Source organism: Callithrix jacchus, chromosome 14, assembly GCF_049354715.1.
Source record: "Callithrix jacchus isolate 240 chromosome 14, calJac240_pri, whole genome shotgun sequence".
Classification (NCBI taxonomy): Eukaryota; Metazoa; Chordata; class Mammalia; order Primates; family Cebidae; genus Callithrix; species Callithrix jacchus.
In genome coordinates this window covers 104,331,677-104,347,904 of record NC_133515.1, presented here as the reverse complement: position 1 = coordinate 104,347,904, position 16,228 = coordinate 104,331,677, and the positions used below count along the sequence as shown (strand labels likewise).

The 16,228-nt window shown below is 40.9% G+C and overlaps 1 protein-coding gene and 1 pseudogene across 2 annotated transcripts in view; one reads left to right on the top strand and one right to left on the bottom strand.

Moving 5' to 3' along the window:
• NOL10 (nucleolar protein 10) overlaps positions 1-16,228 on the bottom strand; it is a 119,047-nt gene that overhangs the window by 81,463 nt on the left and 21,356 nt on the right. For both annotated transcript variants that reach the window (XM_002758034.7, XM_008981135.5), the window contains 5 exons: positions 14,318-14,383; positions 12,947-13,007; positions 7,037-7,122; positions 3,313-3,391; positions 1,900-2,049 (listed from right to left, as the gene is read on the bottom strand). In XM_002758034.7, the coding sequence (XP_002758080.3) occupies positions 1,900-2,049; positions 3,313-3,391; positions 7,037-7,122; positions 12,947-13,007; positions 14,318-14,383 (442 nt within the window). The remainder of the gene's footprint in view (positions 1-1,899; positions 2,050-3,312; positions 3,392-7,036; positions 7,123-12,946; positions 13,008-14,317; positions 14,384-16,228) is intronic.
• LOC103788093 (placenta-specific gene 8 protein pseudogene) lies at positions 15,301-15,752 on the top strand (annotated as a pseudogene).

Below are 16,228 nucleotides of genomic sequence, written 5' to 3'. Positions count from 1 at the left end.
AGTGATCTGTTTTTATTTTTGTTTGTTTGTTTGTTTGTCTGTTTGTTTTTGAGACGGAGTTTCGCTCTTGTTACCCAGGCTGGAGTGCAATGGCGCGATCTCGGCTCACCGCAACCTCCGCCTCCTGGATTCAGGCAGTTCTCCTGCCTCAGCCTCCTGAGCAGCTGGGATTACAGGCATGTGCCACCATGCCCAGCTAATTTTTTGTATTTTTAGTAGAGATGGGGTTTCACCATGTTGACCAGGATGGTCTCGATCTCTTGACCTCGTGATCCACCCGCCTCAGCCTCTCAAAGTGCTGGGATTACAGGCTTGAGCCACCACGCCTGGCCTAAAGTGATCTGTTTTTAAACTAAAAATGCTAAGTTTCTAATTAATTAAATGCAAAAGAACTCTTAAAAGCAAAGCTATACCGAATGCATTTTTCCCATTTGATGAACTTTTTACTATTCTCTCAAAATACTTACGTTTTAAAATGAAAGATGAAAAGAAGACAGATTAAAACCAGCATTATAAGATTTTGTTACATTTCAAATGACATTTAGAGCTGAGGAGAAGGAACATCAAAATATTCTTAAGAAATATAGCTCTTCTGGCCAGGTGCAGTGGCTCATGCCTGTAATCCCAGCACTTTAGAAGGTCGAGGCAGTGGATCACTTGAGGTCAGGAGTTCAAGACCAGCCTGGCCAACAGGATGAAATGCTGTCTCTACTAAAAATACAAAAATTAGCCAGGCATGGTGGCGCACACCTGTAATCCCTGTTATTCTGAGGCTAAGGCACGAGAATTGCTTGAAACTGGGAGGCGGACGTTATAGTGAGCCGAGATCATGTCACTGCACTCCAGCCTAAGCGACACAGCAAGACTTTGTCTCAAAAAAGAAAAAGAAAAAAAAAAAAAAAGGGAAAGTATGAATTTGAGATATATAATAATACCAACATGCATGGAAGGATAATTAGTAGCTCTTAAAAATTTTCTTGGCCGGGCGCGGTGGCTCATGTCTATAATCCCAGCACTTTGGGAGGCGGAAGCGGGTGGATCGTGAGGTCAAGAGATCGAGACCATCCTGGTTAACAAGGTGAAACCCCGTCTCTACTAAAAATACAAAAATTAGCTGGGCATGGTGGTGCACGCCTGTAGTCCCAGTTACTTGGGAGGCTGAGGCAGGAGAATCACCTGAACCCAGAAGGCGGAGGTTGCAGTGAGCCAAGATCATGCCATTGCACTCCAGTCTGGGTAACAACAGCGAAACGCCGTCTCAAAAAAAAAAAAAATTTTCTTACATCTGGCCAGGTGCAGTGGCTCATGCCTATAATCCCAGCACTTTGGGAGGCTGAAGCAGGTGGATCACAAGGTTAGGAGTTTGAAACCAGCCTGGCCAACATGGTAAAACCCCGCTTCTACTAAAAATACAAAGAAAATTAGCTGGGCATAGTGGTGGGTACCTGTAATCCCAGCTACTGGGGAGGTTGAGGCAGGACAATCACTTGAACCCAGAAAAAGAGGTTGCAGTGAGCCAAGATCATGCCACTACACTCCAGCCCAGGGGACAGAGTGAGACTCTGTCTCAAAAAAGAAAAAAGATTTCTACATCTGTGAGAGACTCTCAATATGTAGGGGGTTTCTCAGGTCATAGATCAACTTTTTTAAACAATGATTTTCTCTTAACATCCAAAATGCATGCCAGTTCTAAATAATCAGTAAAATTTCTTAACCGGAAGAAAGCGATCATGAGTACCTTATCATCTGAAAGTAACTGACCTCCCATTAAGTTCCCAAATGTATATTCAGTATCTTTTTCTCAATAACCCACATAACTCAAATAGGCAATGGAGAGGAAAGGATCATTCTAAACACCCGAAAATAGAGAAGCAACTAATTTCAACCAAAAATACATACGGAGTTCTTATTCCACATCTTGATAATTCGAGAGTCAGCAGACAAAATCAGATCCAATGAATCCTGGAAATGAACGGACTTAATGGGCAGCCCATACTGGTGATCTTTGACTAGCAATGGCTTATCAGATCGAAGATCATATAATAAAACCTGAAAGAAAAAAAACCAAGTTATTTCTGTTTCAACAAACTAGACATTTTATCTTCGAAGGAAATATCTGTGGGAATAATGGCAGCCGTCTGCTTCATTACTTTGTTATGAACACAACGAACACACTTACTCAAGGCGCTGAGACCTGAGATTCTAAAGGGAGCCACCAGTACTCCAGAAAGATCTTTTAAGTAACCCTTACCCATACACATTTTATGAATTCAACCTCAAGAGTAATTTTTAAGAGCTACTAAACATACTAAGAAAGGAACAAAAAAATGAAACCCTGTAAGAATTTGTTTCATTTGTTCAACAAATACATACCGAGGGCCTAAGTACCAGGCCGTATCAGCAACAGACATAAACAAAACTTAGGAACGGTTCTAGTAGATTCACGACAGATGGTGGTAGCAAGGCTATGACTTCTTGGGAGAAGGAAGCCTGGGGAAGCTCCCCTAGGATTAAGTCCCAGGTGACAGATCCCCTCTAGCCCACGATGACAGAGCAAGAAAATCTTCCACGATAGGGTTTCAGACCTCTTGTCCCGGGAGGCGAGTGTACGGGCTCCGCCTTGAAGGAAAGAAAGAAGTACTCCTCGGACTGGCACTGCTAATGCACGTTCTGCTGACCACTCATGGCATGAGCTGTAGTTAATTATGCTATGTTTTTAAAAAATAGTTCCTTGAACATACAACTTTTGGAAATATGTATTAAACATATTTGTTGTCTGCAAGAATTCCTCAGAGCCTTCATTTAAAAAGTATTGAAATCCACTGTGAATCTTCAAGAGTCGAAGTCTGGCAAACTCCTAAGACTGACCACAGAATTCTGTTTCACAGACTCTGAAAAATGCTGTTCCAAACCATTAATAAGAGAATACTTATGGCCAGGCCCGGTGGCTCATGTCTGCAATCCCCACACTTTGTGAGGCCAAGGTGGAGGAATCGCCCAAGCCTAGGAGTTCAAGACCAGCCTGGGCAACATAGTGAGACCCTGTCTCCACAAAAAATAAAAAAATAAGCCAGGTGAGGTGGTGCAGGCCTAGCCTACTGTACCTCCAAGCCCACAGTACCACAGACTGACCAAGACAAGAGTCAAGATTTCTCAAGGTGCTAGAAGAATCTAGCACTCTGGCATACCCTCTGCTCTGGCTAAAACAGTACGGCCTCATTTTTTGTTCCTACAGTATATTTCTCATGACACATATACACACCACCGAAATAACCAACATACATGTGAAATTTCAAAATTAAACATATTTACCTGCCCTGTGGATGTTCCAACTGCCATGGTCAAGGCACCATTAAATTTCAAAGCAGAGATTGTTGGTAAGCTGTTTATCCTGAAAAGCAAAATATTCATGCTTTGTGAATATATGGCCAAACCTCCTTCCAAGTAACAAATTCATTATTCATTTTCACTTCAAATCTAATGGGGGGAAAATCACATTTCTAGCCTTCTGTTTAAAAGGTAACTGCAGCCTGGTAAGATGATTCACACCTGTAATCCCAGCACTTTGGGAGGCTGAGGTGGGAGGATTTCTTGAGGCCAGGAGTTCAAGACCAGCCTGGGCAGCACAGTGAGACACCATCTCTACAAAAAATAAAAAAAATTTAAAAAGGCCAGTGTGGTGGCACACACCTGTTGTCCCAGCTACTTGGGTGGCTGAAGCAAGAGACTGCTTGAGCATGGGAGGTCAAGGCTGCAGTGAGCTGTGATCACTCCACTGTGCTCCAACCTGGACAACAGAACAAGACCCTGTCTCTAAAATAATAAGTAAATGGTAATTATATTCAAATTTTCATTATCAAAATAAAATTACACCTTTTTTTTTTTTTTTTTTTTGCGACGGAGTTTCGCTCGTTACCCAGGCTGGAGTGCAATGGCGCGATCTCGGCTCACCACAACCTCCGCCTCCTGGGTTCAGGCAATTCTCCTGCCTCAGCCTCCCGAGTAGCTGGGACTACAGGTGCACGCCACCATGCCCAGCTAATTTTTGTATTTTTTAGTAGAGACGGGGTTTCACCATGTTGACCAGGATGGTTTCGATCTCTTGACCTTGTGATCCACCCGCCTCGGCCTCCCAAAGTGCTGGGATTATAGGCATGAGCCACCGCGCCCAGCCTAAAATTACACTTTATATACAAAATGTAATCGACTTCTTTCTTCCATTTTAATTAAGCCAGAATAAGTATTTACTGAAACATCCCTTTTTATACTTAAGAAGAAGTGATTTTGTTTGGACATGGGTATACCACTTTCACTTTAAAATTAGCCAAGCTCAGCTAAAATAAAAGACTAATCCTCAAACGGGGACCCTAGAGCCTCTGAAAGTACCAAAGACAAAGTGAATGCTATGGTCACAATTCTAGAACATGCTTCTCACACACCAGCCAAGCCTATCAGACCAAAAGCAATGATCTACAGTGAAAAGAGTGCTAGGCGAGGAGTCAGAAGTGGACAATACTGCTATCAATCCTACCGTCCACATGCCCTTGGCCCAAAACCTACTACAGTCCAGGCTGCTGGCTGTCGGCATCATCAGGTCTCTTCTGCCACCTAGAGCATGAGCCTGTAACTGTGCTGAGGCATCTGTAGGAAACTCAAAGCCTCATATCCACAGCAACTTTAGTCATTCGCTCTTCAAAATACACATAATCATTTCTTTCAGTACAGTGATATATGTCTACTATTCCTTTGTCATTTTCTTCACAAATTTGTTTTTGGATACGGGGTTTCACTCCCGTCACCCAGGCTGGAGTGCAGGGGGCAATTATCTCAGCTCACTGCAACCTCCATCTCCTGGGTTCAAGGAATCCTCCTGCTTCAGCCCCCGAGTAGCTGGGACTACAGGTGTGCATCGCCACTCCCAGATAAGTTTTATATTTTTTGTAGAGTTGGGTTTTCACCATGTTGCCCAGGCAAATACTGAACTCTTGACCTCAACTGATCCTCCTGCCTTGGCCTCCCAAAATGCTGGATCTATAGGCATGAGTCACCACACCCAGCCAGCCCACATATGTTCTTATCAGGTTTTAAAATTTTTTGTCGTTATGGGAATGTTTTTCCATTTATAACCTTTCTAACTGGATAGTGCTAATAAATAACTAGATCACTGATTTTTTCACATTTTATAAACATTTTATTTATAACCAATTTATATTAGTTCTTCCAGATTTTCAGTTATTCTCCAGAGTTTCTCAAGCAGAGAAACTTATATCATCTGCAAATGACAGCCTGCTTCCCCAATACTTACTGCTTTCTCATATTATAATGGCTCCACCTAGAAGTGACAGCTTCTAACGTTTGCAGGGGGGAAAAAAAAAAAGCTAAGCATAAAACAAGTAAAATTACCTAAAACCAAATCAGAAAAAAAACCCTAGTTTGAACATTTTGGTATATATCCAGCCTTCTTCCTATGACTATGCCTGTGTTCACTGTTTTTCTGATAATGTGGTAACACTCTATGGGCAAAGGTATGGTTCACTTTTCCACTCACGGGCATATTTGGACCATCTTTCCCTGGTCATAAATATGCTTCTGCAACATAATTCTCAAAGGCTGAATAACAGGTATGCCGTTAATGAATTTTTTTTATCTGTAAAACAAATACAATAACAGTGCCTATAGCAAAGGGCTGTCATATTAAATAAATTAATATATGTAAAGAACTCAGACCCAGTGTAGGAATTCACTCAGGGTGGTGGAAAAAATATTAAGGGAAAATAGTAGAAGAATAGAGTCTCAAACCCTTTTGGAAGGCCTAAGGGTTTTTTCATAGTTTCAGTAGAAGTTTCAGCTGAAGGCAGCCTAAATCCCCCTGACATTTAGTTAATAAGTAAAGCAAATAGCTAGGGCATGTGAGGAAGTTTACCTAATAATCTGTTTACTCATGTGTTCTTAAAACTAACCTTGGAGCCACATGCCCTCTTGGGGGGAGGTTGACCATGGATATTATCTACTAATGGTGTTCACTTTAGGCATCAGAACCTGTCCTTTAATCTTTCTACCTCTAATGGTGTTGACTCAAGCCTTTGTCAATTAAACTTTACTAAATAAATGCAAGTCTCACTAGCTAGTAGAGGATGGCAGCTGCAACTTTTACAGGACTCTCCAAGGTGCCTATAAGCCACCTGGTCCCTCAGCCAAACTGGCAAAGCATAATATGTCAGTCAGCGTACTTTATTCATCTGTTGTTGAGTCAGGGACTGCAAGACACACTCCCCATAGGTAGTGATCCCAACAGTCATGCCCAACGTGAGGTGACCCTGACAACCCAGTAACTGGCAAACAGAAAACACTACCAGTTAGCTATTATTTCTACTAGGCTTCATTTAATCAATATTCTCAGGTGCTTTCTAAGACTTATAATTAGCAATGCTGTGATGGATGTCCAGGCTGAGGAGAGGGAGCAAATGCATGCTCTAGGCACGCGGGCAGACATTTAACCTGAGGTTATGTTTCCTGTAAGGCAATTCAGCAATATACTAAAAACCTTCAAAACATGTATGCCATTTAACCCAGAAATTCAGGTTCTAGGTATCTTACCTCTGGAAATAATCATAAAACTATAAATGGGTGCATAAAACTGAAAACTCTTTGGGTTGTTTTAAATGTAGGAATTAAGCAAACAGGAACAAGAAAAAATTAAAAAACACTTGATTCCTTCCACCTTAGAATTCAAAACACACCTCTGTGGACTTTGTGGTGGACCCCTGGTTCTATCACTAGATCCTACAAAACCGAAATACAAATTCCTACAGTGTATTTGTTTGAAGCAAATCCTACAGCAACTAAAGAAATAAGGCTTCTGTATAGTACTTTGGAAAGAAAGTCTATCTGGCTTACTCATCAATGAGATTTTTATAAAGATCAAGAAAGTACAATCTCAGACATCCTTTAGCAATTTATTTGAATTTTAGACAGATACATTTACTTAAATCAAAAGCTGATGAGCATTTAACACTGCAAATCAATTTCTACTTACTCTGAATCTGCTGTGACACTGTTTAACGCACAGTCTAACAGACCAACTCTGTTTCGAGTTCTTGGGTCCCAGCACTCCACTCTACCCTAAGCAAAGGAAAAACAATTTTAAATAAAAGCTGTAGCAGGCCAGGTGTGGCAGCTCACACATGTAATCCCAGCACTTCAGGAGGCAGAAGCGGGCTGATCACCTGAGGCCAGGAGTTCAAAACCAGCCTGGCCAACATGGCAAAACCCCATTTCTACTAAAAATAAAAAAAATTAGCCAGCTATGGTGGCACATGCCTGTAATCCCAGCTACTTGGGAGGCTGAGGCAGGAGAACTGCTTGAACCTGGGAGGCAGAGGTTGCAGTGAGCTGAGATCGCGCCACTGTACACCTGGACAATAGAATAAGACTCCGTCTCAAAACAAAAAAAAAAAGCTGTAGAATAAAAATTAAATAAATATGTATATACACACATAAAAGCTGCTACTAGGAAATTATTAAAACACATAATCCTCATTAATATTGTTTATTTCACAGAAAATAAAACTATAAGGCTGGGCGCGGTGGCTCACGAGGTCAAGAGATCGAGACCATCCTGGTCAACATGGTGAAACCCTTTCTCTACTAAAAATACCAAAAAAAATTAGCTGGGTGTGGTGGCGTGTGCCTGTAGTCCCAGCTACTCAGGAGGCTGAGGCAGGAAAATTGCTTGAACCTGGGAGGCGGAGGTTGCAGTGAGCCGAGATTGTGCCGCTGCACTCCAGCCTGGTTGCCTGGTGACAGAGTGAGACTGTGCCTCAAAAAAATAAATAAATAAAATAAAATAAAATTGTAACTGTTTACCTACTACTCTTTTTAGTACTGTTTGTTTTGACATGAGCTAAATTTCTTTTTAATTAGAAAAAGAAAAAAAAACATGTAATATAAAGGTTCAAATGCAATACACGATCCTTGATTGGACCCTGGATTAGATGGAGGGAAGGGAGAACAGTGATGAAAGGTATTTTGGTATAACTGGGAAAAATTTTATTTATTTTTTTATTTATTTATTTATTTATTTATTTATTTATTTTTGAGATGGAGTTTCACTGTTACCCAGACTAGAGTACAATGGCACGATCTTGGCTCACCACAACCTCTGACTTCTGGGTTCAAGCAATTCTCCTGCCTCAGCCTCCCAAGTAGCTGAGACTACAGGAGTGCACCAGCATGCCCAACTAATTTTTGTATTTTTAGTAGAGACAGGGTTTCACCTTGTTGACCAGGATGGTCTCGATCTCTTGACCTCGTGATCCACCCGCCTCAGCCTCCCAAAGTGCTGGGATTATAGGCGTGAGCCACTGCACCCGGCCTAACTGGGAAAATTTTTAAATTAAAAAATGATTGTATCAACGTTAAATCATATATATTATCGCATCAATAATAAATTTCTTTTATTATAAAATAATGATGATATATATGGAGAACGTCCTTATTTTTAAGAAATCCATTTTAAAGTATTTAGGGAAGAAATGTCATAATGTCTGCAACTTATATTCAAATGGTTCAAAAAACATTTTTAACACATGTACATTTTTATAGGAAAAGAAAATGCAAAATATATATATGCAATCACTGAACTTTTACAAAGATGTTAAAAAATAAAAGCTGGAGGAAATTTTTTTTTTTAATGGAAAAAGAATCCCAGCTGGGCGCAGTGGCTCCTGCCTATAATCCGGCACTTTGGGAGGCTGAGGCAGGCGGATCCCCTGCGGTCAGAAGTTCATGACCAGCCTGAAAAACATGGTGAAACCCGATGGGGTTTTGCAGTGTTGGTCAGGCTGGTCTTGAACTTCTGACCCAGGTGTCCACTATACCCTGCTAATTTTGCATTTTTAGTAGAGATGGAGTAATCCCAGCTACCCAGGAGGCTGAGGCAGGAGAATCCCTCAAACCCGGGAGGCAGAGGTTGCAGTGAGTTGAGATCATGCCTGCCACTGCACTCCAGCCTGTACAACAGAGAGAGACACTGTCTCAAAAAAAAAAAAAATTCCCGAAAAAACAAAACAGGCCGGGCATGCTGGCCTGTAATCCCAGCACTTTGGGAGGCCAAGGCAGATGGATCACCTGAGGTCAGGAGTTCAAGAGCAGTCTGGCCAACATGGTGAAAACCGTCTCTACTAAAATGCAAAAAAATTAGACAGGCATGGTGGCAGATGCTTGTAATTTCAGCTACTCAGGAGCCTGAGGCAAGAGAATGGCTTGAACCTGGGAGGTGAAGGTTGCAGTGAGCCAAGGCTGCACCACTGCATTCCATCTCAAAAAAAAAACCAGAACAGGCTGGGTGCAGGGTGCCTCATGCCTGTAATCCCAGCACTTTGGAAGGCTAAGGTGGGCAGATCACCTGAGGTCAGGAGTTCAAGACCAGCCTGGCCAACAGGGTGAAACCCCGTCTTTACTCAAAATACAAAAACAGCTGGGCATGGTGGCATGTGCCTATAATCCTAGCTACTCAGAAGGCTGAGGCAGGAGAATCACTTGAACCTGGGAAGATCACCGCACTCTAGCCTGGGTAACAAGAACAAAACTGGCTGGGCGCGGTGGCTCAAGCCTGTAATCCCAGCACTTTGGGAGGCCAAGGCAGGTGGATCACAAGGTCAAGAGATCGAGACCATCCTGGTCAACATGGTGAAACCCCGTCTCTACTAAAAATACAAAAAATTAGCTGGGCATGGTGGTGCGTGCCTGTAATCCCAGCTACTCAGGAGGCTGAGGCAGGAGAATTGCTTGAACCCAGGAGGCGGAGGTTGCGGTGAGCCAAGATCGTGCCATTGCACTCCAGCCTGGGTAACAAGAGCGAAACTCCGTCTCAAAAAAAAAAAACCTAGAACAAAACTGTCTCCAAAAAAAAAAAACCCACAACAGAGAAACTATAGTACATCCATTTAAACAGCCATTACAAAGAATGATGTCCACAAAAAGCAATTGATTTTTTAAAATTGGGGACTGTTGTTGTCTGTGTGTTTTTTTGAGAGAAGGTCTCACTCAGTCTCCCAGCTGGAGTGTAACAGCACAATCGCAGTGTATTCAGCCTCCACCTTGTGGATTCAATCCATCCTCTCACCTCAGCTTCCCTAGTAGCTACAACTATGGCGCGTACCACCACGCCTGTCTAATTTTTGGATTTTTGGTGAAGAAGGGGTTTCGACATGTTGCCCAAGCTAGTGTCAAACTCGTGGACTCAAGTGTTCCACCCACTCAGACTTTCAAAGTGCTGGGATGACAGACGTAAGCTACCGCACTAGGCCAACACTTGTGTTTTTAAACAAACGTTTGTGTAAACAGAAAACCATCTAAGGATACAGAGCAAATTATTAACAGTGTTTACCTAAGGAAACAGGAGCAGGACGGGGCACAAGGGAACTGCACTTCTCACTTCGTATTCTTGTCTATCACTTGATTTTGTAATGATAAAACAAAAACATATACAAAGATTTTTTTTTTTGAGACAGCGTTTCACTGTTGTTGCCTAGGCTGCAGTGCAAGGGTGCAATCTCTGTTCGCTGCAACCTCCACCTCCTGGGTTCAAGCGATTCTCCTGCTTCAGCCTCCCAAGTAGCTGGGATTACAGGCATGCGCCACCACACCTGGTATCTAGCCTAGACTACCCTGTAAGGACTCTAGAAACCATTTTCTCAGGGAAACTCTTGTAAAACTTTCCCTCAGTAATCTCAAATAAAGTGACTACCAAGAGAAAGCTTGACTGAGGCATAATAGCATTCAAACACATTCAACAGTTTCACATATCTGTTGGATCAACCTTGGGTATCCCATTTCAAATCTTAATCTTTTTTTGAAATACAGTTTTGGCTGGGCGCGGCAGCTCAAGCCTGTAATCCCAGCACTTTGGGAAGCTGAGGCGGGTGGATCACAAGGTCAAGAGATCAAGACCATCCTGTTCAACATGGTGAAACCCCGTCTCTACTAAAAATACAAAAAATTAGCTGGGTGTGGTGGCGTGTGCCTGTAATCCCAGCTACTCAGGAGGCTGAGGCAGGAGAATTGCCTGAACTCAGGAGGCAGAGGTTGCAGTGAGCCGAGATCACGCCATTGCACTCCAGCCTGGGTAACGAGCAAAACTCCTTCTCAAAAAGAAATACAATTTCAACTTCTATTTTAGCCTCTGGGGGTATGTGCAGGTTTGTTACATTGGTATACTGCATGATGCTGAGGCTTGCAGTGTGACTGATCCCGTGACATGGTAGTGAGCAGAGCAGCCAACAGTTAGTTCTCAACCCTCACCTCCCTCCTTCCCTTCCCCACGTAGTTGCCCCCAGTGTCTAGTGTTGTCATCATCACGGTCATGAGTACCCAATGGCTGGCTCCCACTACAAGTGAGAACATACAGTATTTGGTTTTCCATTCCTGTCTTAATTCACTCAGAGCAATGGCCTCCAGCTGCATCTGTGCTGCTGCAAAGGACATGATTTTGGGTTTTTTTGTGGCTGCACTAATCTCTTAACATAAAAATAATTTGAGTTAAAAAAAGTTAATTCCATCCATATGAAACTGGTTTAATAAAGTATAGTACAAACAACAGAACGCTAGCTGTAATTTTTTTTTTTTTTTTGAAATGGAGTCTCACTCTGTCACCCAGGTGGGAGTACAGTGGCCGAATCGGTTTACTGCAACCTCTGCTCCCCAGGTTCAAGCGATTCTCCTGCTTCAGCCTCCTGAGTAGCTGGGACTATAGGCATGCGCAACCACACCCGGCTAAATATTTTTAGTAGAGATGGTGTTTTGCCATGTTGGCCAGGCTGGTCTCCTGATCTCAAGTGATCTGCCTGCCTTGGCCTCCCCAAGTGGGGGGATTACAGGCATGAGCCACTGCACGTGGCCTAATTTAAAAACTAATTTAAATATTTTTAAATTAGTTTAGGATTGTAAGTAATTATAAGTACCAATAAGATGTAGATTATATATTGTTATGTCTAAAAAAAGGAAATGCAGAAGTATGATAGAATACAATTTCGGTTTTGTAAAAACACTTTTAAAAATATATATGTATACATATGGATATTGGCATACAGCACTAGAAAAAATAAATCTGAAACAATACTACTCCACACCATTAAAGTGTTACCTCTTTTTTCACAATCTTGTCTAAAAGTAAAGAATAAAAAATAAAAATAAAAAAATAAAGTGTCACCTCTGAGGTGCAGGATGTGGAGACGGGAAGGTATAAAAGGGCACTTTGTAATTAAAATTACATCCTTCTGATATATTTGCTTTTTTAAAAACTTATTTATCATTGTTTTAAGTGAAAAATGCAAATTAGAAAACCTATTGGTAAGTGTGAAGGACACTGATTCAAAGATACTCTAGTTTAAAAGAAAAATGCCATGTATGTTCATCTCGATATTTATTGAATGCTACTCTACAGGATGCTGAAATCACTACCCTGTATACCTTCACAGTTCACATTGTTTTCACACAGGTTATCTGATGTGACTCTTACCCACACCTCTAGAAAGTTGGCAAGGAAAGCAGTATTATCTCCATGTTACCAGTTAAGAAACTACGCCTCAGGGAAAGAAGCTAATTCACAATCATAAAACTATCTAATCAGTGAGAGCACTGGGACTCCTTAACTTACTGTCTTCCAGTAAGAATGTGCAAGTGGCTGTCTGCAGTGCTCTCCTGCAGCTGGTTCTCAGATGGGTGTAGAGGCGTGGGTAACCTGAGGCACAAATGGTGTAGTCCCTAGCAGGGGAAGGGCCAGGCCTCTGTGTGGAAACGCAAATGCTCCATATAAAAAGCAAACCCAAAGCTATCACCTCATTATCATCCTGCCCTAAGGAATCAAGCACCTCAGTCTTTAAGTAAAAATTCCAATCATTCTCAAATATAAAAGGTCTAAAAAATAAAGTCAATATATGCTTACCTCTATGGTTCCTGTGGCAAACAAGCCATGCACTGAATTTATGTCACAAACATTATTCTCCCTAACACAGAAAAGCAGTAAGAGAGAAAGTATTAGCTCCTACTTAAGGGGGAAGGAGTATTAAATAAACAGTCAACCCAAATTCTAGGGAGATGCTCTCTCACTAATCTGCCAATGGAAAACACCAAGGTATGAAAGGGTTAAGTGCTTGGCTCACAGTCACTGGAGTTTCTGATCCCCAGGGTGACATTCTACCTGCTAGGTGACAAACAAGTAAGGACTTCAATACTATTCCACCACCATGAGAAGAAAGGGTCATTCTATTTTTTCGAGGTATTTTCTTGCAAGGATGGTAACATTTTTAAAAGAACACAGGCCATCACCATGACAATCCTGAGCCTTGACAAGCTTGTCCTGGGTATGTCACTCTAAGCCTTATTTTCTTTCTCTGTAAAATGGCTATTTCACCTCAGGAGGTTGTTATGGAGATTAAAAGACTGCAAAGTGGTCAGCACTGTCTGGAGTATAGAGGACACTCGATGCATTGTGAAGTTACTACAATTTCCTTAAAATAAAAATAAAAGCATTTCTAGCCAATGTGAAAAAAAAAATACTGGGGTTTACTTGGTTCTTATCACAATATGTTCGCCTAACCTTAAAAAATCCTCTCAAAGCAGTTCAGCAGGCTCTTCAGAACACAGTGAGAAGTACTCCAGCCTCCACAGTTGACAGGTGTGTGGCCTTGGGCAAACTATTTACCTCTCTGAGTCTCAGCTGCCCTATCTGTAAAATGGCACTTACCAAATAATGTGTTCTAAGTTTAAAATGAGTTAATAAAAGTAAAAGGACTGAGTAACACCTGGCACAAAGTAAGTGCCTCCCACTGTGCTTAGGGCTGTTATCTGTTGTGATAAGGATCATGGATTCATTCCTAAATACTTCTGCTGCAGAATACACATGTGCAGACTAAAATGTATGATAAAAGGAAACCTTTAAAACCCTTAAATGTCTGCTAGCAAAACATAAAAATTTAAAATGGCACTCCAAGTTAATTCAAAATTTCTCCACAGGAGAAAATATCACAAAACAAAACCATGAATGCAAATTTAAAGAACACTGCAAATAATAAGCTGAGTATTTTTAATTGGCTTAAATTTGAGCATATTTTAAAAAGCTTTTTTAAAAATGTTTAAAGTAACCACCAGATCTTTCAGTGATTTTTTTTAAGAATAAATCCATCAGTACTTTCTAACTAAGCTTCGGACAGTTTTGCTTAATTGCAGTATTTTACTTTACTTGTTAATGAATTGAGCATCTGGCTCCATCTCCTGGTCAAAATGTATATAACAGTATTACGAAAACAATACTCACGCAGCATCAGTTTGTAGTGGATTCAGGTATCGTCCTTGTTCTAAGTTTAACCTATAAACTTCAGAACTGTAAAGTAATAAAGAAAGTTAAAAATCTGCTAAACTACAATAAAATTTTCTTTAAATGTATATTTTATAAATATATATCACTCCTAAGAAATCACTTCCTTTTGTAAAAGTGATACAAAGATGTATGCTAAATCTGAAAAATATTCACCTTATTTATGAATTTGTTAATGTATAAAAGTGATTTAAACCACTCATGTGCCAAGGAAATATTGTGAAGTCATTAAGTAGAATACTATTTACAAATAACATGGTGAATACAAGATCCCAAAGTACAGGTAATGTATCTACGTATGTATAGAAGAAGGGACTAGAAGGAAGCATAATAAGGATTCCCTCTGGGTTGTATAATTACGGCTGAATTTTTTGGGGTTTTTTTTGTGTGATGGAGTTTTGCTCTTGTTGCCCAGGCTGGAGTCCAACAGCACAATCTCAGCTCACAGGCGCCCGCCACCACACTGGCTCATTTTTTGTATTTTTAGTAGACATGGGGTTTCACCATTTTGGCTAGGCTGGTCTCAAACTCCTGACCTCAGGTGATCTGCCCATTTCGGCCTCCCAAAGTGCTGGATTACAGGCATTAGCCACCGCATCCGGCCTGAATTTTTTCTTTTCTACGTTTTCTCAATTTTCTAAAATGAAAATGTATTTAGATTTTTTAATGCATTATATATGTATACATAATAGCCACCAGCCAAATGCCTGGCCAAAAGCTACCTTTCTGATGACTATATATATAAAATACAGGCCAGGTACACACCTGTAATCCAAACATTTTGTGAGGCCAAAGCAAGAGGATCATTTGAGCCTGGTAGTTCGAGACCAGCCTGGGAAACATAATGAGACCTCATCTTTATAGAAAGCACAAATAGACTCTTTCCCTTTTCAGTTCACAGCTTTTAAGGCTCTGCACCGAAAATGCAAGCTCAGGAGCTGATGGTCATTGTGACCCAACCTGGACTCAGTCCCACACCCCAGAACTCCAACTGGCAGACAGGCATGTGACTGCTTCAGCGACTGTGGAGTCTGTCTCTGTGGCACACTGTGTTGTGTGCTTTGGGTGTGAAATTGCAGCTGACATGAATTAATGCTGTCTGTGTGGAACAAGCGTCGCAATGAGGACTCTATAGGACCCGATATGGCATCCCTGGATCTGTTTGTGCTGACTCTTTGGCAGCCCTTTGCTGTCCTCACTGTTCTCTTTGCCAAATCAAGAAAGAGATCAACAGAAGGACAGCCACATGCTTTCTAAAAACTGATGATGAAAAGTTCTTGTTGAAGTAACAAGTCAGCAGACACCTCTTCAGCTTGAGTCACCATCTTTTGCAACTGAAATATGATGGATACGTTTAAGTACAACTGATGGCATGAAAAAAATCAAATTTTTGATTTTTTATAAATGAACGTTGTCCCTGAGCTTATCTAAATGGTCTAGCTTAGTTTCTCCTCACTTTCCTATTATCAAATTTCCTGGCTTATAAACTTTATAAATTACACTCGAAATATAAACCAAATAAAAGATTTCACTGACAAAAAAAAGTAAAAATAAAAACAAAAAGGTACTTAGAATAAAAAGCTTTAAAATACTGTGCAATAGGGCTAAGAAACTGACTTTATCAAGTAGATTATACATGTGTATCTCCAAATTCAGCACCATACTAACAGAAGCCCAAAATGTAATATCTAAATCAGTAAGTCATGCAGGAATTAGACCCTTTAAGCAACTTAAAAGCAGAGACCATGTCTCATTCTTCTTTAAAGAAATCAGTCCTTCAAATATTGCTGTATTTTCAGGGGAAAAAAGGGTGTTTCTATTAAAATTATACTAAATTTTTGCCTATAATTT